This window comes from Phyllopteryx taeniolatus, chromosome 6 (assembly GCF_024500385.1).
Source record: "Phyllopteryx taeniolatus isolate TA_2022b chromosome 6, UOR_Ptae_1.2, whole genome shotgun sequence".
NCBI classification, from domain to species: domain Eukaryota; kingdom Metazoa; phylum Chordata; class Actinopteri; order Syngnathiformes; family Syngnathidae; genus Phyllopteryx; species Phyllopteryx taeniolatus.
In genome coordinates this window covers 30,909,822-30,931,152 of record NC_084507.1, presented here as the reverse complement: position 1 = coordinate 30,931,152, position 21,331 = coordinate 30,909,822, and the positions used below count along the sequence as shown (strand labels likewise).

The 21,331-nt window shown below is 41.9% G+C and overlaps 2 protein-coding genes across 6 annotated transcripts in view; one reads left to right on the top strand and one right to left on the bottom strand.

Annotated features, from left to right (window-relative positions):
- The window catches only part of dnah5 (dynein, axonemal, heavy chain 5), a 69,190-nt gene extending 66,535 nt beyond the window's left edge, over nucleotides 1–2,655 (top strand). Inside the window, exons 86-88 of the mRNA XM_061775932.1 lie at nucleotides 747–899; nucleotides 1,915–2,146; nucleotides 2,261–2,655. Of these exons, the coding sequence (XP_061631916.1) occupies nucleotides 747–899; nucleotides 1,915–2,146; nucleotides 2,261–2,412 (537 nt within the window). The 3' untranslated portion in view covers nucleotides 2,413–2,655. The remainder of the gene's footprint in view (nucleotides 1–746; nucleotides 900–1,914; nucleotides 2,147–2,260) is intronic.
- A 172-nt stretch (nucleotides 2,656–2,827) lies between these two features.
- adcy2a (adenylate cyclase 2a) overlaps nucleotides 2,828–21,331 on the bottom strand; it is a 31,482-nt gene continuing 12,978 nt past the window's right edge. For 2 of the 5 annotated variants that reach the window (XM_061775925.1, XM_061775924.1), the window contains 21 exons: nucleotides 19,607–19,756; nucleotides 18,271–18,419; nucleotides 18,053–18,164; nucleotides 17,509–17,636; nucleotides 16,784–16,942; nucleotides 16,279–16,411; nucleotides 16,036–16,212; nucleotides 15,902–15,945; nucleotides 15,648–15,728; nucleotides 15,462–15,531; nucleotides 15,171–15,268; nucleotides 15,014–15,098; nucleotides 13,897–14,034; nucleotides 12,491–12,601; nucleotides 12,231–12,415; nucleotides 10,597–10,681; nucleotides 8,412–8,570; nucleotides 7,416–7,562; nucleotides 6,860–7,169; nucleotides 5,460–5,584; nucleotides 2,828–3,843 (listed from right to left, as the gene is read on the bottom strand). In XM_061775925.1, coding sequence (XP_061631909.1) covers nucleotides 3,691–3,843; nucleotides 5,460–5,584; nucleotides 6,860–7,169; nucleotides 7,416–7,562; nucleotides 8,412–8,570; nucleotides 10,597–10,681; nucleotides 12,231–12,415; nucleotides 12,491–12,601; nucleotides 13,897–14,034; nucleotides 15,014–15,098; nucleotides 15,171–15,268; nucleotides 15,462–15,531; nucleotides 15,648–15,728; nucleotides 15,902–15,945; nucleotides 16,036–16,212; nucleotides 16,279–16,411; nucleotides 16,784–16,942; nucleotides 17,509–17,636; nucleotides 18,053–18,164; nucleotides 18,271–18,419; nucleotides 19,607–19,756 — 2,799 coding nt within the window. In that variant the 3' untranslated portion in view covers nucleotides 2,828–3,690. Of the gene's footprint in view, nucleotides 3,844–5,459; nucleotides 5,585–6,859; nucleotides 7,170–7,415; nucleotides 7,563–8,411; nucleotides 8,571–10,596; nucleotides 10,682–12,230; nucleotides 12,416–12,479; nucleotides 12,602–13,896; nucleotides 14,035–15,013; nucleotides 15,099–15,170; nucleotides 15,269–15,461; nucleotides 15,532–15,647; nucleotides 15,729–15,901; nucleotides 15,946–16,035; nucleotides 16,213–16,278; nucleotides 16,412–16,783; nucleotides 16,943–17,508; nucleotides 17,637–18,052; nucleotides 18,165–18,270; nucleotides 18,420–19,606; nucleotides 19,757–21,331 lie in introns of those variants that run through there. The other 3 variants (XM_061775926.1, XM_061775923.1, XM_061775927.1) reach the window with 3 other exon arrangements.

Sequence of the window (21,331 nt, the reverse complement as noted above, 5' to 3'; positions counted from 1 at the left end):
TGCAGCGTCTGCAGTGATGCGGACTTTGTATCGGTCCGTTGTGGTAAAGAAGGAGCTAAGCCGAAAGGCGAAGCTCTCAATTTACCGGTCGATCTACGTTCCTACCCTCACCTATGGTCACGAGCTGTGGGTCGTGACCGAAAGAACGAGATCCCGGATACAAGCGGCCGAAATGAGTTTCCTCCCTTAGAGATAGGGTGAGAAGCTCGGTCATCCGGGAGGATCCCAGAGTAGAGTCGCTGCTCCTCCACATCGAGAGGAGCCAGATGAGGTGGCTGGGCCATCTGATTCGGATGCCACCCGGACGCCTCCCCGGTGAGGTGTTCCGGGCACGTCCCACCGGGAGGAGAACCCGGGGACGACCCAGGACACGCTGGAGAGACTAGGTCCTTCGGCTGGCCTGGGAACGCCTCGGGATCCCCCCGGAAGAGCTGGATGAAGTGGCTGGGGAGGGGGAAGTCTGGGCGACCCTGCTAAAGCTACTGCCCCCGCGACCCGACCCGCATAAGCGGTAGAAAATGGATGGATGGTATCCTTACATTTAGCCTCATTTTGTACATTTTGGACCCAGGAATAATAAATTTAATCTGCATTTTTTTTTTAATTGAAGCCCAAATTCTTAACTTTTTGACTTTGTCTACTGCTGTACAATGATTCACATTGCGCTGTTTTTTTCACATCTCCCCTTTGTCTTCTCCCTTTTGTGTCACATTGTTTTAATATTATTGTGTCGTCATCTTCTGAAGGAATCGTGGGCCTCCGGCACTCTGGGGTTCTGGTTTACCGAGTTACTTGAGCGCAACCGGCAGTTTCAGGCTTGGATCTTTGAGGGACGACCAAACTGCTTCTGGATGACCGGCTTCTTCAACCCGCAGGGCTTTCTGACAGCTATGAAACAGGTACATACGCGCAGGATGGGTACCAGATGGTTTGCAGAGTGAGAGAAAGAAAGAAACGGTCACAGATGAGGGGCGTGGCTCAAGCAAATGACGCAAATGAGGATGACGCAAACATTTTGCACAATACACCAGTAAGCTTGAAGGCCATGTTGGTCCACGGCATGCATCAAATAATGCCGCCGCTCTCTGGCGGGCGAGGGTAACGTCCTCAGTCTCTTGCCTGCATGTGCTCCTGACGCCTGCCTGCCCGGGGCTCGCGGCTCCTGTTGCTGACGGTCCATCATGACGCCACTTCTTGTTCATGTGATGTATTCGATCATCTTTTGCAACTGCTTTCATCACTGTTACACAAGGGTGTTGGTTTTCATGTGTTTTGGTCGCTTTCGGTCAGAGACTGCTGGGGGTGGGCTTTTATTCTCCGTGTTGCATTTGAAATACGAAAGGTGCTATATAAATAAAGGTTTGAGTGATTGATTAATATCATGCAGGTAATTTGCTGCTAGAACTGGTTTTATACAGCAGTGACTCCATTATATTTCATAAATGGCGATCTTTGATGGGAAACACTGCAGGTGAGGTTTTGTAGAACGAGTGGCCTCAAACTCACAGAGAGGCTTTTGGCTCTGGGTGAAATCCTAACTGAATGCATGTCCATTTATTTCATTTATCAGTTCAAATCTTTCCAGTAAACTCAATAAAGATGTTTATGTCAGAATAATGACTGAAAAGATTCAACTGTCACATTTCCTTTTATTCCACTTGCTCTCTTAGCTCACGTTCCGCTCTTTTCAGGTCATATTTGATTGATTTTTCGTTCTGGTGGCACGACAGCTCGTAAACAATTTAGTTGATGGAGTGCACTTCTTTGGGCTACAGTATTTTCATCGGACCTCTGTTACAGCCTTGTTATCAGCATTGATTGCCTTGGTGAAACGCGTCATATTTCACCTCTGCCGTTCAAGCTGTGACCTTCTGCTCGTATGTTAACCGCGCATTTCGCCCTGGTCTCACGCAGGAGATCACCCGGGCCAATAAAGGGTGGGCTCTGGATCGCATGGTGCTTTGCAACGAGGTGACCAAGTGGATGAAGGACGACATCTCGCAGCCCCCTGCCGAGGGAGTGTACGTCTGCGGCCTCCATCTGGAGGGGGCCGGCTGGGATCGCCGCAACTGCAAACTGGTCGACTCCAAACCCAAAGTCCTTTTCGAGATGATGCCCGTAATCCGGATGTATGCAGAGAATAATGGTAAGAGTGTTAGGATTGTCTGAGGGCACAGGGCTAATGGAAACGTTTTCCTCCTTAGGGTCCTCACAGGGATGTACTGTATATTATGTCTTTTCTTTTTCTCAAATGTTGCAGGAATCAAGGACAGCCGCCTTTATTCCTGCCCCGTCTACAAAAAGCCAGTTAGGACAGACGTGAACTACATTGCAGCGGTCGACCTTAAGACCTCAGCGTGTCCAGAACACTGGATCCTGCGAGGCGTGGCGCTCCTCTGTGATGTCAAATGATCACTAATTGACAAAAGTCAACACTTCATTCAATATGCAGCAGAATGGAGCGCCTCAAACAGTATGAAGGGGAATTAGCGCCACACCGACATCAGTGTAAACAGATATTGAACTGATGATCAGATCACATTTGATTTTGGATTTTGTTTTGCAACATGAGATGATCATACATCATGGTGAAGCTATATTAAACCTCATCCAGTTTATTTTCTTTCAAATATGAGTGAAATACATGGAAATATATTGGCCTTTTTAGTTTTTTAGTTTTTTTTTTTTGAAGAAAAATAACAATGGAATCATTAAAACACTTTTTTTTTTTTTTTAGTAATATATTCTTTTCTTAAAAAGCACCATGGCACACCACTTATCTATAGCTACCCTGTACACGGATACAAGCAGATACCACACACATCAATCATCTCTACCCATGTTTCTTTTTTAATGCGTGACGTTAAGCTGCTCTTCTATCCTCGCGTGTTGTGCAAATAGCCAAATTTGACAAGATGATTCAAGTGCGAAAAGATGGCCCGACATGGATATTTTACAAAATTCATTCATTCAGACATTCAACGCTACGTGATTCTAAATAGGTAGGTGTCGCTATAGTCACATATGTGTGTGCGTGTGTCTGAATCTGGAGTCATGCATTACTCCTCTGTAATGTTTTGGAGCCTTGATTTTCATAAACGACCATCGTGGCCTGTATCATTCAATTAAAACGCAAGTCAAATCTTGTCATTGTCATCGGTCACGCTGAGCTGAAGTTATTTTCCATGCAGAACAAAAGGCTTTCTCGCTGGTCTCCACATACCCTCGCATTGCACATCAGCTCTAATCCAAATTGTCATGTGTAAAGCCAATGGAATACAGTCCGTTTTTTTTTTTTTTTTTTTGATTGATCAACTACTGCAGCAATAAGCTCGTTGAAGCCTGCCAGAATTGAGTCGGAGTACTTTTGGGATTGTTTTTGACGCAGAACGGCTTGGCTGGCCCGATTCATGCCCCTTTGGCTTTCCTAATCCAACAATCAAATTATGATAGATTTCATGGTTTTATTTCCTACTTGCTGTACGGTACATGCTACACTTTACATCAAAGTGACAAATGAAAACTACAGCTGTGGCAAGGCAACAAGAACTTTTTTTTGGTCGTTTTTTTTTTTTTTTTTTTTTTTTTCCCCCCCCCCTCCAAACCGCAATTTTTTTCACCGCCACTAAAAAGTCTCCAACCTGATACCAGTGTTGGCTCTGCAGCCAAAATAATAATTTAACTCAAATCTCACGACATCATGTTCCCTTGAGACAGTGAGCGGGTCATTTCTGTGTGAACAAAGTAAGTCTTGAGCTCTCCTTTGCCCTTGACGTTGATGATGCCTCGACAGGAGCACATGTAGCCCAGCGTCAAAAGGATGCGGCTTGTCTCCTCTGTCACCTGTAGAAAAAACAAATTGGACAATCAACTCAAATTTGGGATTCTCCTCACCATCTCACGAGTGCTAATAAATGAGACTTGCTCTTTATTTTAATGTTTTCTTCAACTAGAGCCAATGACAAGGAATCTCACCAGAGCTTTTCTGGATTATCGCAAGCCTTTCATTAGATGAGTGGATGACGGCATTAAGTGGAGTTTTATCTTTACTTACTGCGGTGTAAATAAATGTGTTAATCAAGCTTTTGGCTAAAATTTTGTGAATTTAAGTCTTGAGATATGATTTCGCCAAGTAGTGAGATCTGTTATAAAATTCAAAAGATGTGTTACAGGTCGTCGGACACAAGATGCACAAATGCGTCGTATCCTGGTGGGACGCAAGTCTCAAGTTTTCACCTGCGCACCTTTACAGAACAAGTGGTTCACTGCTTTATATTCACTTCAACATTGAGAACCAATAAAAGAGCTGAATCAAAAAAATGACTTTACAATGTTAACAGTGGTCAGTTTGGACTGAAACAGATCATTCAATTTGAAGTATAATTATTATTGTAGCTGTAGATTGCAAGGGTGAACCAAACTAATTCAGCCTAAAAATGTAGAAATTTCACTCAGGGGGAAAAAAACCCAGAATAATACTGTATGTAAATGCTAGCATAACAATATGTTGGCTAGTTAAGAACTTTTAGTTGTGCACAACTTTATGCTCACATCTGGCTTTTCCTATAAAAAGAGACTTTCTGAATAAACCATGACCTGGATGGCTGAGAAACGTGAGTTTGTGAATTACATTTACACAGCGTATGAAATATGACTGAACCCTCCTGAATATTGTTGTATCGTTGCAAATATATACCGTATATTCTTGATGCGCAAAGGTTCTGCCGTTACATTGAGCAGCATTCAAGTTTTTGAGGAATGTGCAGGCTGTAAAGGAGGACTGACAAAAAAAAAAACATCTCAGTTTATCAGTGTTTAGGCACGGCGCAAATAAAAATAGCGGCGAACATCACATGGCTGCTGCCATAAATAGATTGTCTAGCAGGAATAATAGTTTTATCTTTGACGCATCTGTTCTGTCATTTAAAATGTCAACAGTGACAAATGAAATGGTGGTGCTCGGGAAGAAGCAAAGAGTTGAGCGAATACAGTAGGAGAGAAGCACTCAATTTGATTTGTCCTTGAGAGCCGCACAGATAAGACTTAATGATGTTTTTTTCCCTTTTCAATACATTTAGTTTTCTTCCCTCGCTTTTACCAAGATGGAGCATTATCGCTGACCTTATACAGTAGGCTATGATAAAAAAAAGTCACAACATTTAGTGTTAAAATACCTTTCCCTGTACATGTCCTTCTGGGGTCTAAAAAGGTAACACACATGCTAGCACATGGTGAGTCGCAAACTTTTTGGAGCGGCCAAACGATGAATAATAAGAAAATGGGATTTGAAAGAGGTCATTTGAAAGTTGGTTCTGGAAGTAGAACTGCATTAACTCGGTGTTTATTGTCATTTGTCATTATTTGTGGTGGCGTCGTACTCTTGTTAAAGGCCATCGAAGTAATAGTTGATTGCCATCCATGTTGTTCTTTTGTATGACGAGAACATCTCCCTTGCTTGCCTGTATTTTGCCCAGAATCCCCGTGCTGTCCATGCGGCTGGCGACGTTCACTGTGTTGCCCCAGATATCATACTGCGGCTTTTGTGCTCCTATGACTCCAGCAATCACTGGCCCATGGTTGATACCTGCGATTGAACACAAAATCATTGTATATATTCAAACAATTGTCATGAATTGGGCTTTGTCAAAAGCGACACGTTTTGTTCTGTTTTTAAAGTCGAAAGGACTTGAACGAGCATAAATTCAATACCAAAAGTCAGTGGCATACTGCGTTTTGGTGATGCGGTTATGTTTTTTTGTTAACTTCCTTGCGTCTATTAAAACTCAATACGTATGTTGGTTGCGTCGTTTGTTTTTTTCTTCGTCTGTTATTAGTTTGCACTACAGTGCTATCAGTGGTGGCCGGTCAATAGAGGGCGCAAGGGCGCCGCCCTAACGCTCAGCTGAGTCACGAATAATACAAAAACTTAAGTGATGAAAATGACATATTCTAATAGAATGTCAGTATATATTTTTAGATGAGAAGGACAAATAGTATACAGTTAATGATGATTAAAACTGTTGAGTTTATTCTCTGTTATATATTTTACAACGGAGCATCCGGTTTGGGCGCAAAAAAGTCTCATTACATGTTTGACATGTGCACTCGGTCCTCGTAGAACACGAACGTTTTTGACTTGTTTTAAGTGATTTCATGTGGAAAGGGATCTTTGGCGAGCTAAAGCTTCAAGTCAACAAAAAATAATTGTCGCGTGGACAGAGCTTCAGCGGAGGCTAAACATAGCCATGTTGTTTACCCACAACACTGTACCGGTCTGAACCGAAACATTTTCCGCAGCAGTGTACAGCATGCGGCGCGCACGTCGGTCCGAGTTCATTTTTAGAGTGCAAATTGATCAGTGGCACACAATGACATTCGTTTATCCTGTTGCAGCAGTAGGTGGGGGACCTCCACCACCGTCTCTGTAAGTCTGGAAACAGCAGGGATGCACTGTCACACACACGCACACTGCTGAGTAAATGGAGCCTCACATGCTGGGATCTTTAGACAGGTTGCAGGTATTGAACTCTTGCTCTGTCCGCATGCAGGGAGCTGGGACCTCCCTGCCTGCTTTCCTCTTCTGTTGTCAGGTTGCCACCATAATGCACACGCTGTCATGACATTTTTAATGTTTTTTGTTTTTTGGGGTTGTTCCGGGATAGTGTACAAACATGGACTCAGTCAAGCCCCTTATTTTAACAAACAACAACAGCATGCACTTCTGAACGGAATCTTTCGCATTATAAGAATGCTTTCTCTCTCTCTCTCGAAAAGGACGGTAAATCAAAAGTGCAGGGAAAAACATTCCGTGTTAACAAACTGTTCACTGTAAGCAGTATGCACATTTTCTGGAACGCACCAACTCGGAGTTTGAAGTCATTGAATGAGTGTCTGTTGATAAGATCCAGCTTCCCCACTAAAGCAAATGCAAACTCCACCATGGTCCCGATGTGCAAGTACTGTCTGTCATGTTCCTGGGAAGAGTTTTGAATAACAAAGACAATTAGGATATCATCGTGGGTCAAAAATGATTTCTTAAAGCGTGTGCCGATCGTCACCTGTGATGGGTACTCTGGTCCAGGCGAGGCATTGAGCCCTGTCGCAGCCATGTAAGTGCTTCCAATAGTTTTAATCTTTTCCACACCGCTGAATTTAGGCTTTGACAATAGCTGGACACATCAATGCACAGAACACACAACACATCTACTGGTAATATGAAAAGCAACACATGCATGTACGTGGATGGAAACGGAATCCCAGCAGTACTAGAGAAGTACAGTTCGTGTAGCATTTTCAAAAGAGACATTTTTCTTTTCGTACATCGATGGATGAAAAAAAAACTATTACTATTCTCCCTCTATCAGATAAAACCAGACGAAACCTACATACACAGATGGTTTTTGATATTCATTTACCTCATCAAAATCAGCTATGATCTCATTGAGAAGCCGGAGACACTCTAATCCTTCCTTGTTGACATCAGATTCCGTGTAAAACTCTTTAAAGTCTGGAATGGAGGCAAACATGACGCACACCAGATCGTAAGACTGGTGGTACAGATCCTGCCAGATAAAAAGCAAAAGTTAAAAGGTGGCTGCAAAAGATCTTAACATGCACCTGATGCAGCCAAGACTTCAGACGTGATGTGCAGATTTTCACATCAGAAATCTTCTGAATAAAAGGATGGATCCAATGATTGAAACTAATGTGCATAATTACACCAGAAGTGGCATTACTATAAAAAGCACATGCACATAAATCCTGTAAAACATTGTTTATCATTTGCGCAGTGGGAAGCACGCACAGCAGGAGATTGAAGATGAGATTACGCAGTTAAAATGTGTCTGTATAAATTTAATATTTCATCATTTCAGACAGACTGACTAAGGTAATACATAGAGAATTGTTGATTTCTGGTTTTACTACTTTTATCTTGAGCACTTTGACATGTTCTTTTAAAAAAGTGCTTTAGAAATAATAATAATAATTATTATTATTATTATTATTATTATTGAAAAGCAACATACTGATTTGATCTTGGCTTCTTGGTTCTTTCTATGACAGAGGCATCGCCCCAATACTTTTTAAAAATCTCATCAAGAAGGTTGTTGAGAAGCAACAAGTACCGATTAATATAACCTCTGATCCTGGTCAACATAAATATTTTTCTCAATCTGAAACGGCATACACAGATTTATAAAATGGGAAAGACCCCACATCTAACATACAAAATCCAGATTGTGGTCCCGGAAATCGGACGTTTTTCACGACATAATGTGACCCAATATACTAACGAGATTGACCTGTGCGAGGCAGCGATATTTAGCAGGGCACCCAGATGGCTGAAACATAAAACATTTTGCTAACTTTAGTTGTAGGAAAAAAAATTAACAATACTAAATCGGTCTAACCTCATTCTTCCAATTCCGTGCCAGGAAGTGCTCCGCGACATGTGCAGGCAGGACGTTCTCCAGCAAGACACGGTTGAGGTTTTCCATAGTTTCGATCTCCTCGCACTCCTTCTTGAACTTGTTCTTCCACAGAAAGTCTAACCTACAGTAATATTCATTCTGTTACAAGAGGACACAGAGGTAAAGAGACTGAAGGTACAATTGTACAGTTTGTTGCCATCAAGAAACAGAGAAAAATGACACAATTTGAGAAAAAAAAAAACAAAAAAAAACAGCAATAAAATATAGCAGAATCTCTAAAGTTGAACATTTCACAGTTGAAAGAATTAAAAAAAAAAAAAAAAAAGGCTCACTGAAAACCCAAAGGATTAACTCCATAAATTCTTTCAGAACCAATCTGGGGTTGACCAGTGTCCCAAAGCAGGCTGTGACCTGTGACCTTAGAGGTCGCACTGCATATGCAAGGCATGTCCCTCATTCATCTTGTTGAATCACATTTACAGGTACAATATTACTTTCACCTGCAACAACTCAGTAAGTTAGAATACAGTGGACCCCCGCCGTTCAAGGAGATAGGGACCGGCCCCGATCGCAAGCAGCGAAAACCCACACATAATTAACGCCCGTTATAACAGCATTGAGAAATTTCTTTTTGGGAAACCACAACATTTCTTGAATAAGGGGAGATAAACCACTGAAAAGCATTTTCAGGGTTCCCCCCCCCCCCCCCCTGGATGCTAGTTGAGCGGAAGGAAAGAAAGCGGGAAATAGATGCAAAAGCAACATAGATAAGCGTAGCCTTGAGAGGATTGTGTAGCAAAAGCCATTCAAGAATTTGTGAAGACTGTATATTGAGTGGACGGAGACAGGAGTTGGTGCACGAAGAGCCACTGTGAAATCGACGTGGTTAGAACTTTGGCTCAGTGTCACGTTCCTCGTGCAAAACCACTCCTGAAACATAAACATTGCTCAGTGGTCCCATTTTCAGGTTAAAGCACATTTTGCGCCACATTCTGGAGGAAGAGCGGCGAGCCACACGGTTCACGTGTAAAGTTAGCACATAATCGGTGATGCCACGTCATCTGCAGGTGTTTTCTGAGTTCATCGCAGCTGTTTGCCAGGAAATCTTCCAGCACGTAATGCTTCCTTCTGCTGGCAAGCTTTATGGACATGTTGACTTCATGCACCAGCAGGGCTCGGTACCGGCCCCATCGGCCAAAACTACCAAAAAGTCAACTAAAGTCAATGGCATTGCTATTACTGTGCTTGATTGACCAGCAAACTCACCAGACCTGAACCCCAAAACGGATCTTTGGTTTTTTTTGCTAAGAGGAAGATAAAAAAAAAAACTCCAGATGAGCTAAAAGCAACCTGATCTTCCAGCAGTGTCACCGCTTGCTGCTCGCTTCCGCGCCACATCCTATTGATCGATCATATATCAGACAGTCGTTCATGCAAAAGGCGCTCCGGCCAACTATTTGACTGCAAACGAAGGGACATGCTGTACTTTTCAAAGGCCAACATTTCTATATATATATATATATATATATATATATATATATATATAAATCATTTAGATTGGGTCTTACGTAAGTTTAAGACGGTTTATGATCTGTGAGCTATAATCATCATAATGATAAGAAATCCAATCTGGAACTATTTCACTCTGTGTAGGGAATCTCTATAATAAACCAGTTTCACTTTTGGAATTGAAGCACTAAAATTAATTACGTTTTCCTGTTTGTCAATACGCGAAAGGCAATAATGACAATATTATATTATATTGTAATACAACACTAGGTGAACTCCTTCCAATTTCTACACAAGTAGACGAGACTCGATGAAGAGGACGCATAAACCAAGACGAAATGGATAATTGAAAGTTGTAAGATGATCTCATGTGGGGGAGAGTGGATGCACACAATTCAATAGAATCATAATGACTTGAAATACATGGAAGGAGGGGAGGATGATACACAGCAAGCATGAGCACCCTTTTTTTCCCTTTCCCCATTAAAATGTCTGAATTTTCACTGAGCTGGGAATAAGGTCATCTGTATCCCGCCAAAACATTTATCATCCACCGTCGTTACGTGAACGGCGACAGCTCCATATCAGCGGCACGCGGCTTCATTTGGCCTTCCGGTCGCACCGTTCAAACTGTCTTGAGCTCGGACTTACTTACCTGCCGGGCAAGCACAAGTAGCGTGATGAAGAAGATGAAGAGTGAGATGGAGCCCATCGTCTTCAGGTCTTTGAGGACTCCTGGCCTTGAAGCGCAGAGAAAAAGACAAGAATGTGTTTTGAGAACGCGAGATGAGATGAAATATAGATTGGAAGGTGATCAACGGAAGTAAGTGCGGCAGGGGAGAGGAGCCGCTGTCAAGTAGATGACAGCCACGCGTCGTTCGCCGTGCGGCTCGTCGTCGGTCTGTCGCACGATTGCCGAACTGACTGTTTGATTCCAAGCTGTTACTCGATTCAAATTGTCTCATCTGTTCTGCTTTGACAAGAGCTTGTTTACAATTTGCATTCCTCTAGCTGGACTTTTCCCCAAGACACATAATAAAAGACGCATAGATCGAGGCCTTGTAATTCACTGCAAGCTCTGATTACTGTCAGAGCGTGTCAGAGGAAAAACTTGCTTTTCGTGTTTATGAATCAAGAGTGCTTGAATCGCAATTTAGTAGGAAGGAAATGCACTGTCATTAGACATCTAAAATCTACAATTCAACTGATCATTTAATGGAAGTTGTTTTTGCAAGGCCATCTTGTATATTAACGAGCGTTCGGCCTTATCAAGAGCAGACGACAGTTCTGCAGACAAATGCCTCGTTCATTATCGCGTGAGTTCTTAGCACAGAAGGAGAGAGTGGGTGGAGGAAGTTTGGCAAGAAGGCTGGAGATGATTGCGTTTTGTGGGAATATTGTTTGCCTGTTAAGTTTGACCGGTTGCTCGTTGGTTAGCAGCAATTACTTTCATTTCTGCCTAATTGGTTGACTAAGAGCACCGATCCCATCGACACACGACTTAGACATTAGGTTTTACCCCTTTGGAGGTGCCAATTGTTTTGTGTTTCATCTACTGTACATATCGCCATGCAAGCCTGTGATGTGAACGTCACACGTAGCAGGAAAAAACTACACAAGTCAAGTTTTGGGCATGCGGTGACATACTGTAACCAAACTCTGGAGAGTCTGAGTGTGTTCTGATTCTTTCAAATGTGCATGGCCATTCCGGAGTCATTTTCCACTTGAGAGATGCTTATTTTAACCTGTTTGGAAATTTCAAACCCGCCTGTAATGCGCTCTATGTGAGCTATTTTTAAGACAAACTAGATGTAAGTACCATCAAAATGATGGCGCGGAGATGACACACAGAAATACATATACATATACATATATATATATATATATATATATACACACAGTCTACAGTATATATATATATTTTTTTTTTCAGTAATTTGCCCGACACTGGTTTTGTGCAGATAAAGTCGCAAACTCGCATACGTGGTCTTAGTGTAGGAAAGAAATGAAACGTTTGAGGAAATGTTGACATTGAGAAGAAAACTGGTTAGATGCTTCTGACAATACGTGAAGATGAAGGTTGCCTTTTTTTTTTTTCATGCAATTTCGACATAACAGGCTAGAAAGAGACTTTCGAGTGCCGCCACACTCAAGTCAGCGTCACGTCGTACTTTTGCATCACCTTGCACATGCAAAGATCTGCCTTCCCTCACAAATGTTCTTTTTGTTCACCTTTTCAGCACTCTCACTCAAACTCAACAAAAGATGTATGCGTCATCACACACATACCTGTCCAGGCTTTCAGATTTGTACAGGAATCGGCTATATTCATCCAAGAGCGAAGCGTGTGTTTGGAGAATGATGACGTTGTAAACCACCACGGCTGTCAACATGGTTATCATTTTCAGCTCATAGTTTATCCTCAGGAACACCGAGCAGGAGATCAGGCCCAGAATGCAGCTGTAAATTAAATACTAGACCAGAATTGGAACATATAAAGATACACGTGCCAGCAAAATAACGAGCATCTAATCTAACCTTTCACTTACAGGAAGGTAGAAGTTGTTTGGGCCTGCCGGTTGTCCGTCTGCGTAAAGCTGCGTTTCATTGGTCGAATTGTAGACGGCAAGCGGAGACAACGCGTTGTCCTCCAAAAAGAACTGCAGCAAAAAAGCAAACAGAAGACATGATTATCACATTCTTGAAAGTCTTCCTACAAACAGTAACGGTGTCATAAAGTCTAAACATTGAAACGCGGAACGGTTTTTGAGCCATCCGTCCATTTTCTAAACATCTGATCAGAGTCACCGAGGGTGAGCGAGCGATCCCAGCCGACTGGGACGATGGAGAGAAAATTAGGAAGTGGCTGGACGAGCGAACAAAGCCAAGTTAATTTGGTTCGGCGGCCCTGAGCGACAGGCGCAAAACAGGATGACAATCTCCGGAAACAATTTGTGGAAAAGGGCTCGTTCGCAGTGTGCTCTATCACGCTATTGCAAATCCAGGCTCGTGTTTCGGTTTGATCAGCCACCATCTTAATTGTCCTATTTTGGTCTATTTACACACACGCATACACAAATGCAGTGCCATTAAAATCAATAAAAGCCTACCGTAAGATAAAATGATGAACAGACTTTCAGAAAGAATTGTTGCAAATATTTTGAAGCTAGTAATCGATATTTCTGCAGTAAGCAGAACTGCATTTCAGAATAACGTTCCGGAATGGTCAATATTTGCTTCAACTGGAAAACAAGGAAGCAGGAGGAGTGGAGCTGAAAACCCTCACGCAGGGCTGAGGTGGTCTAGATTCCGTTGTTTTTTTTTTTGTTGGTTTTTTTTTTTTTTTTACATTGTTGATCCTGGATCTGGAATTTGATGTGGAATCCAGTGTTAACTTCCGTGAGCAACGCCACACATCCTCACAAGCTCAGTTGGGAACGTACGCACATACAGTACAAACAAACGGAGGCACAAACACGGCCCCATAACAATTTGCACGACGTCTTCTTCTACTGCCAAATGTACTTGAGATTATGTGATTTGTTATAGTAGGAAGCCATACTCGTTGCCTGATGAGATCAGACCACTTTGGTTCAACAGAATGACTGCTTTCACTTTTTTAAATGTCTTTTGCTGCTCGTTTATTATGCAATGTGCCATCTGTCACAATTTATTGAAGGTGATGGTTTGTATTTGTGTGCCTTCAGGTCAAAACTTGAACCCTGACTTAAAGTGCAATTGATCGATTTATTGCTGTGGGGATATTCAGAATATCACCGATGTATCCATACCTCGAGCACTTTGTCACCAGTTGCCGAAAACTAATTGGACGTTGCGCTCTGTGAGCTATGACTTAGACTGCAGCTAATCTGGGTTGTGTCATGTGCAGGCTTGTTAAAAGGAACGAAGCTCGTTCCCAAGCTTAATTATTTCGCCGCAGCACGTGAGACCTTACCATGTTGAATACCGCCATAGTGAGTATGAGAGCTGTCGTCGTCAAGGTGAGTGTGATTCGGGGCCACGGCTTGTTGGCGATAATCACAGACGACCTGAGCAGCCACGTCCACGAAGTGGGCGCGCTTTTGCTGCAGTGCTGCAGGAACACGCAAGACGACACATTCAAGTTCTGGTGAGCAATCCAATCGAAGAATTGACATCAGCATATCATTAGCAAACATACATTTTTGATCTTTGTGGTATTCTTTATTTACTTTGCATTTTTTTTTTTTAGGTCATGTGAAAAGACAAAAAGAGGAAAAGTGCATGCATGCTCGGACTTGCGAGCAAAAACTTCAGATACTTTGCTTTACAGTCTGCTCGCTAAATGCTAAGTAGGAATGGAAGATGCTGAAAAGCGCAGCAACACATGTAGACAGACAATATAATACTCACATATATTCTTTACCCTCTGCGAAAACCAACTAATATTTTTGGAGTTTATTGAATTGATTGAAGTAGTTGGGTGAAACTCTTCTTCCTTTGTCTTCATGACTGTATTATACTGCCACCCGGTGGCCATGTCACAAACACCAGAGGGAGCAGCAATAAATTATTACTGATGCACAAACGGTTTAATTCTTTACATTCTATTTAATTATCCCATTATTATATGTCCTTGTAAAGTCAAATAATATAGAGTGCTATTTTCCAAAAGTTTTTGGAATGCGGGAGGACGCAGAAAAAAAATGCTGCTTTTTGAACCAAAAACCTCAGAATTGTGGCGCAGACGTGGAAAGCACTATGCCACCAGGATGCCTCGGACACCACGATTAACTCCAAATTACAACAATAGGGATCATATTTTGTCAATTATGTTCTTCAAGGCTGAATTTGTGATGCACAGGCCCTGAAGCTCGAGCAACTGAAAGTCTTTTTATTTATTATGTCAAAATGTACCTTCAAAAATCGCACACAAAAAAAAAATTGTACCACAGGGCATTTGTCCTACGAAGATACTTTACGTGGTTTTAAGCAGACAATGAAGTACAAGAGTCCAATTTTAGAACGTACGAGGCAGAGACTAGAATGAGCCCGGTTGAAAGAGATGATTTCCACAGAATAATGTCACTCACCATGACGTGTCCGATGAAACAGATGAAGACAATCAAGGAAAGGAAAAAGAAAGCCATCCCAAAAGATATCCCCAAGACTGCTGTCCTGAAAAGAATTAGGATCATTCGTCACAATTTTTTTTTTTCCCAGTCTGCTGTTCACTCATCTTGCACGTACTTTGGTAAGACGAGTATCTGCACAATGAAAATGCAGGAAAAGATGAGACAGGCGCAGGTGATGTAGTATTTGAAGGCTGGCAAGATTGTTGTTCTGTACTGAAAGGAGAAAAAAAAAAAAAAGGAGGAGAGTGTGAACAAAACGACCTTGAAAATTTGTGTTTTTGCCTCAAAGGGACAATTAGAAATACATTCTGACAACCAAAGTTAGCGTTACGAAGTAAGGACAAAGTTCGATAACCAATATCATCGTATGTGGTATCATTCTCGTTTAACCGCTACAACTGCTTACCTCCTTTTCCAGGGATTTATTGTGAAAGAATAACGATATTCTTTGGATGTCCTCAGATTTGAGCCACTGCCTGGAAGCACATAGTCCAGGCAATTGGGACATAACATCATTTTATAACACATTTGCAAGTGTTATAAAATCAGGAGTATGACAAAATAAATAATAGAGTCACACAATTATCCTTACTTTTGGGAATTTATGCCATCAAAGGTCCTGATCATCCTCTCATTCAGTTCCTCCTCGAACCGCTTTTTCTGAGATTTTGTCCTGTAACAAGAGCGAATATTTTAATTTGGCACAAGATTAGTCATGCGTATCAAAGCCTTCAGCAGAAGTCAAGAGTCATTAAAAAAATCTTGTCGTCTGGCACTGCACCGCCGAGGGACCGGGATAATCGTGTCAGAGTAAACGATCCCGGAACAGCGAAACAAGCGGCTTGCCTTTCAGATCTCCTCTGGAAATGGTACTGCCCCGTCGGCACATCCTGGACGGATAGAGGAATTCGAGAGGTTACGAGTCGGCGGACACTTCAAAAGGCCGCAAAGACGTAGCGAAGGTGGAGAAAGCTACACACGGCCGTGTTGATCTTTCCGTTCTCGTTGGTCATGCTGTCCCTGTGGTGCAGGTTGGCGAAAGGCTTGGCTGCCCCCCAAGACTCCAGGTAGCGGGTCATCCGGACCGAGGCTCTCATCTTGGCTCCGTCCAGGGGGTGTCGGGGCCTGTAGTGATGCTGCGGGCTGCGACGCTCCACCTGGACGAAGAAAGATGTCCGCTCACTTTTCTGCAGTTCCGACAACATTTCGAGGCGCTTCCTTACCTTTGGGTTAATCACCAAATAGGTGATGACTCCGTGCTCCTTGAGGTAAGGGTCTCTCTCCTGCCCGTCCCCGTCTTCCACTTTGTAGGCTGCATTCAGGTGCTCCAGTGTCACTGATGTGATGTGGACTCGCCTGCAATGACCAAGTCAGACAATCATTTGGGAATACAGTAATAATGTACGTATTTGGTTACGCTTTCCTGCAAAAAACAAAACAAAACAGCAAAATGCCATTTTTAGGAACTGCACTTCAATCAAAACCAAATTTGATACACCTCGGTTGGCGACGGACATATACCATAAGGGTTTCATAAGGGTTGACATCAGGTCTTAGCAGGTGAGAAGTGCTCATTGTTTTAACTCAATTATCATTTGAAATGGACATTTTTTATGCTCAATTTCCATTATTTATACTATTGGGGACAAAACTGGCCGTGCAATTCTCCCCTTCGATGTTCCACTATATAACCAGAAACAATGACAAATTCTTCCTGCGTCCACTCACCCGGGCACGCCTCCTGCTTCCATGTGGTTGGCCAGCGTGACATCATGTGACCAAACATCATACTGCCATTTCTGAAGTCCGATGACCCCGCACAGAACGTTCCCTGAATGCACGCCAACACGCATATTGATGTCAACCCCTGTGGCATCACGCACTTTCCTGTCATGCATCAAAACCACACTTATAACTGTGGAGGAGGGAACAAAATCAACATCCAAACTATCCAGCTTGTAAAAAAAATTTTTTTTTTAAATACAGCAAATACGTCATGTAGCGACAACAAAGTATAATTAGTTTAAATTCTTGACTATTTGGGGGGGGGGAATAATGACTTTGTGCTACCCTGTAAAAATCGTAATTGTGACTGATTATCTCCAGAGTGTGGGAGGGATTTTTAATTAAGGGAACTTATTGAAGTGAGTGTTAAGCCGTTATTAATTCTCAGTGTTTGACAAAGCGACTTGAATTAACTGCTCATGAATCATGGGAGTGCTTTTTGAATTTTTTTTTTTAAATTTGAGCTTTAATACATGGGACTGACTTCAATAATGATCCAGTATCTCAAGTCTTTGCACCTTATACTGTCGAAAAAAATATTGCCTGATCCCACACTTTGGACATATATTATTATTATTATTATTTCATAAACACTGTTTCCTTCTAAATCCTTGCGAAAGGATTCTAGTTCTAGCCATTGTTGAGATAGAATGTGGAGTTGTGCTTACTTGATGGCCTCACACATGTCCAGTCCCATTTTGACGCAGTTCTTGGCGTGATTCGGTAGAGACTCTGGCAGGCCAGATACGCAATAGTAACAATCTCCAAGGATTTTTATCCGCATACATTCATTTTCCTGTGGAGAAAAGATGGAGCACAGGTTGAGAAAATCCCCACACTGAGCGAAACATTTCTCCAGCTACAACTGTAATAAACTAGTATTACAGCAAGTAGAAGGATTTATGCTTTTTAGAATGTCTGTAAATGGAGGGATGGCTGGATAGTCACATCTCATTACGGGAACGTACTGCACTTTGCAGTCTTCTCTGTGCAAACCTTAATATTTTTGCACAACAAAATAACGATGTGAGAACGTGTAGTCTGATTGAAATATTACTGCTGGACTGCGCCTTGTATATTTTGTATTTTATATACCGGCACATATTGTTTTCAAATTGTATTCCAAGGACAGAAATGTATTCTCCAGTCATATGAAATTTTATCAGGCTACGTTATTCAGTGACAATGATAGTTAAATGATGAATTGTTTACCTTGGCAATTTGGTCAAATTTGCCAAACAATTCATTTAGCATGTGCACCAGCTCGCCAGGTGAGCAGTCACTGGCAAGGCGTGTGAATCCAACGATATCAGCATACAGTATGCTACACGATAGAAATATAATATCATATAAGATTAGAAATGTCCATTTCAAATGTGCATGAAAGCAAAATGTTTGCGTAATATTATACTCATGAAACGAATACATGCCTGACATTAGTGTGTCTCTGAACATAGAGGTTGTGAAAATTGTTGGTGTTCTCGATCTGACCCAAATTTGGCCCTTTGAGTCTCTGGATGATTTCTGCTTTCATCACTCGGGCGATGTGCGCCGGCAGCAGCGACAGCAGCAGACGCTCCTGACGACGGCACAAAAGAAAAAGATTCCAAAAGTCAAACTCTGATCCTTACCGGGTAAAATATTTGGATCAATATAATTGACATTTTGACTTATTTACACTTTTCTCACCTATTGCCCAAGGTTTGTTAGCAATTTCACGACATCAATTAATAATAGCATAATAAAAGCAAGATGACATTTTCAGACCAAATATTAATATCGACGGGAAATGAGCAATTTCTGCGCTCTCCGAGTTAAAGTTCATTTATGTGATATTTGGGTAGAGTCTTTTTTTCACCTTACAGCAGCGCTGATTTAATAGTCATACAATATTGTGTTTCAGCTTGACATCCGGATCAACGAAGTGATTCATGAAAGAAATGACGGCAAAGGTCATCATTTCATTGTTAGCTGCAGGAAAAAAAAATAAATAAATAAAAAAATGATTAGGCCAACGTTGCATTGTGCCATTGTTACAGTCGCTAAAAACTGCGGCATAAAGGAGAGGCCCGTGGTGGCTGCGCAGCAAACAGAACTTTTGAAATGATGTTGACTCACATGGACTGCTGATTCCGAATGTACAACGTACACGCTCACTGTTTGGTACTTTGGATGAAAGCACAAAGCAAACAGCATCCATTATGAGTGCACTCAGCACTCATAATACTTTCTATATTTGTAAATTACTCAAGACCCCAGCAGCGCCCCAAAGAAAAAAAAAAAAAAAAAAAAAATGAAACACCAAACATTTACGGCTCCACACAGCAGCAGTCCAAACTTTAATCAACACCTTGCTCTCTCACACCTTAACCTCTTTGCACGCCACACTGTGCGCAGTAGAAGATGGCGGCCGCATTTGCATGGGCAAATATCCAGCAAGAAAATTCTCACACTATTTTGGGAAATGCATACACGTGGTACGAAAGGGGCCGCCTCTACTCCCTGAAATATCACGAAGACAAGCATTTTCCATATTAACAATAAAGGGAAGCAAGCTGACTAAAGACAACAGGTGTAGCAAACAAATAATTGTGAGCAGCGGCGGTGTGAAACTGAGACTGGACTGGACTAGACTAGACTGGGCGCCCTGCTGTAAAACACAGGATCTGGCAAGACGTACGGGATGTCGACTCCTCATGTGTGGACCCTAGTTTTTTTTTTGTCGCCTCAGCGGCCGTTTACCTTTTGACTTATTGACGCCGTTACCTGCTGTCTCTTTTCAAATTCCAGTTTAATGGGAGATTTGATGCAGTTGCAGGTGTCCTGATAAGTCTGCTTGAGTGCCAACTCCATCAGGTGTTTGTGGTACGCCCCCGCCATGTTGCCACACATGAAAATGATGATATTGGCCAAAATCTGAAAATTCAGGACATAAGCAAATGTCAGCATTTGTTCGTAGCTTGTGTGTTAGCAACACAAAGTTTCAAGTTGATTCAAAGTTCCAAGAATGCTTCCTGGGAACTCTGATTCATAAAAGCAGCAGAAACGGACACATTCAAGTTCAAGACAAATAAAAGTAACTAAATAAATTCATCAAGCCATAGCAACTGCGTCTCCATCGCGATGAGGTCGTAACCATAGACAAGCGGTCCCATGAATATTTTCTTTGTGACATTATGAATGAGCTCACGACGAGCTTGTCCCCTTACTGTCTTGAGCGGGTTTATCCACAACACAAAGAAATGTTGATTTAGAAGAAACCTTCACTTTTCAAATAGGTCAGCAGTGTCTGAGCAACAAAGAGCGCCATAGTCTCTCTTCGACACCTTTGTGTTGCGAGACTCGTCGGGTCTAATTTATGTTGAGGTTTCTGTCGACGCGAGAACAAAAGCCCAAACACCTTGACAACGTCTGCTTGCTTTGCTACCTTTATTCCTTCCAAATGTGAGCAAGACACAAAGCTTTTGGGGCATCTTCTGATTATTAACCTGACACGTACCATACTGTCCTTTAAACTAAAGTGCGAAATGAATTTAAGAGCAGTCCAACCTTGAATTTCCAATCATCTTGTCAGGCATTTTTGGACACGACAAAGAAATTCCACACATTATATGCAATAGTGAGACTAAATAATGATTATGCGATGTTATGCATCTATGTATTGTTGGACCCTTATAAAACATTATCAGTGTCAAACATCAATATTGTCGCTGTCCTCTTAAAAATCATAAACATTTAACGACCTGTTAAATGCGGTGATGCGTTTGTTTTTAATAAGGTACACACATCTGAGATTTCCATTTCGCCACGTCTAGCTATATTTATATCGAATTTAAAAATATCCATTGGTTAGACTTTTCATTTCTATATGTATTACACAGCCGTAGAAACCTAAAACCAATGAATGTGTTTGGTATTCTCGTCCAAGATCTACTTTAGCCTTCTCCCTCTTCTCGGTTCAAATGATCGTCAGTTCGTTAGAGATCGAGACAGTTACATAACAAACTAACACCATCGTATATACGGTGCCTGTAGCTATAAAAGATAGCGTATGTCTTGTTTCGATCTTCAGAATTGTATCAAAATGCTAAACTTAGCAGTTTCAAAGTTCAATTGTGGCGCGAGAGCAAAACTACGAAACAAGCAGAAAGATTTTTAGAAAATACACTGAGCTACTTTTCCAGATTAAAATAAATCCCGCATTATAAGACATGATAAGCAGCGATTGTAATCGGGACGATTGAGGATGTTACGGGGATGAAAGGATCGGCGACCGCAGGCCTAAAGATGGCTGCCAAAACTGTTGCGCTGTTATCTTGCCAGCAAAATCATCGAGGAGGATTTGTGCATGTGCACAGAACTAACACAGGCACTCCTGTTATCCAGTTTGAATTTAACATGTTGCTATGCTAGTCCGTAACTTTCTTAACTTTGAAGGTTTTCCATTCATGGTTGTAAAATGGGCCCACGCGCTGTGCATTTATTGGCACT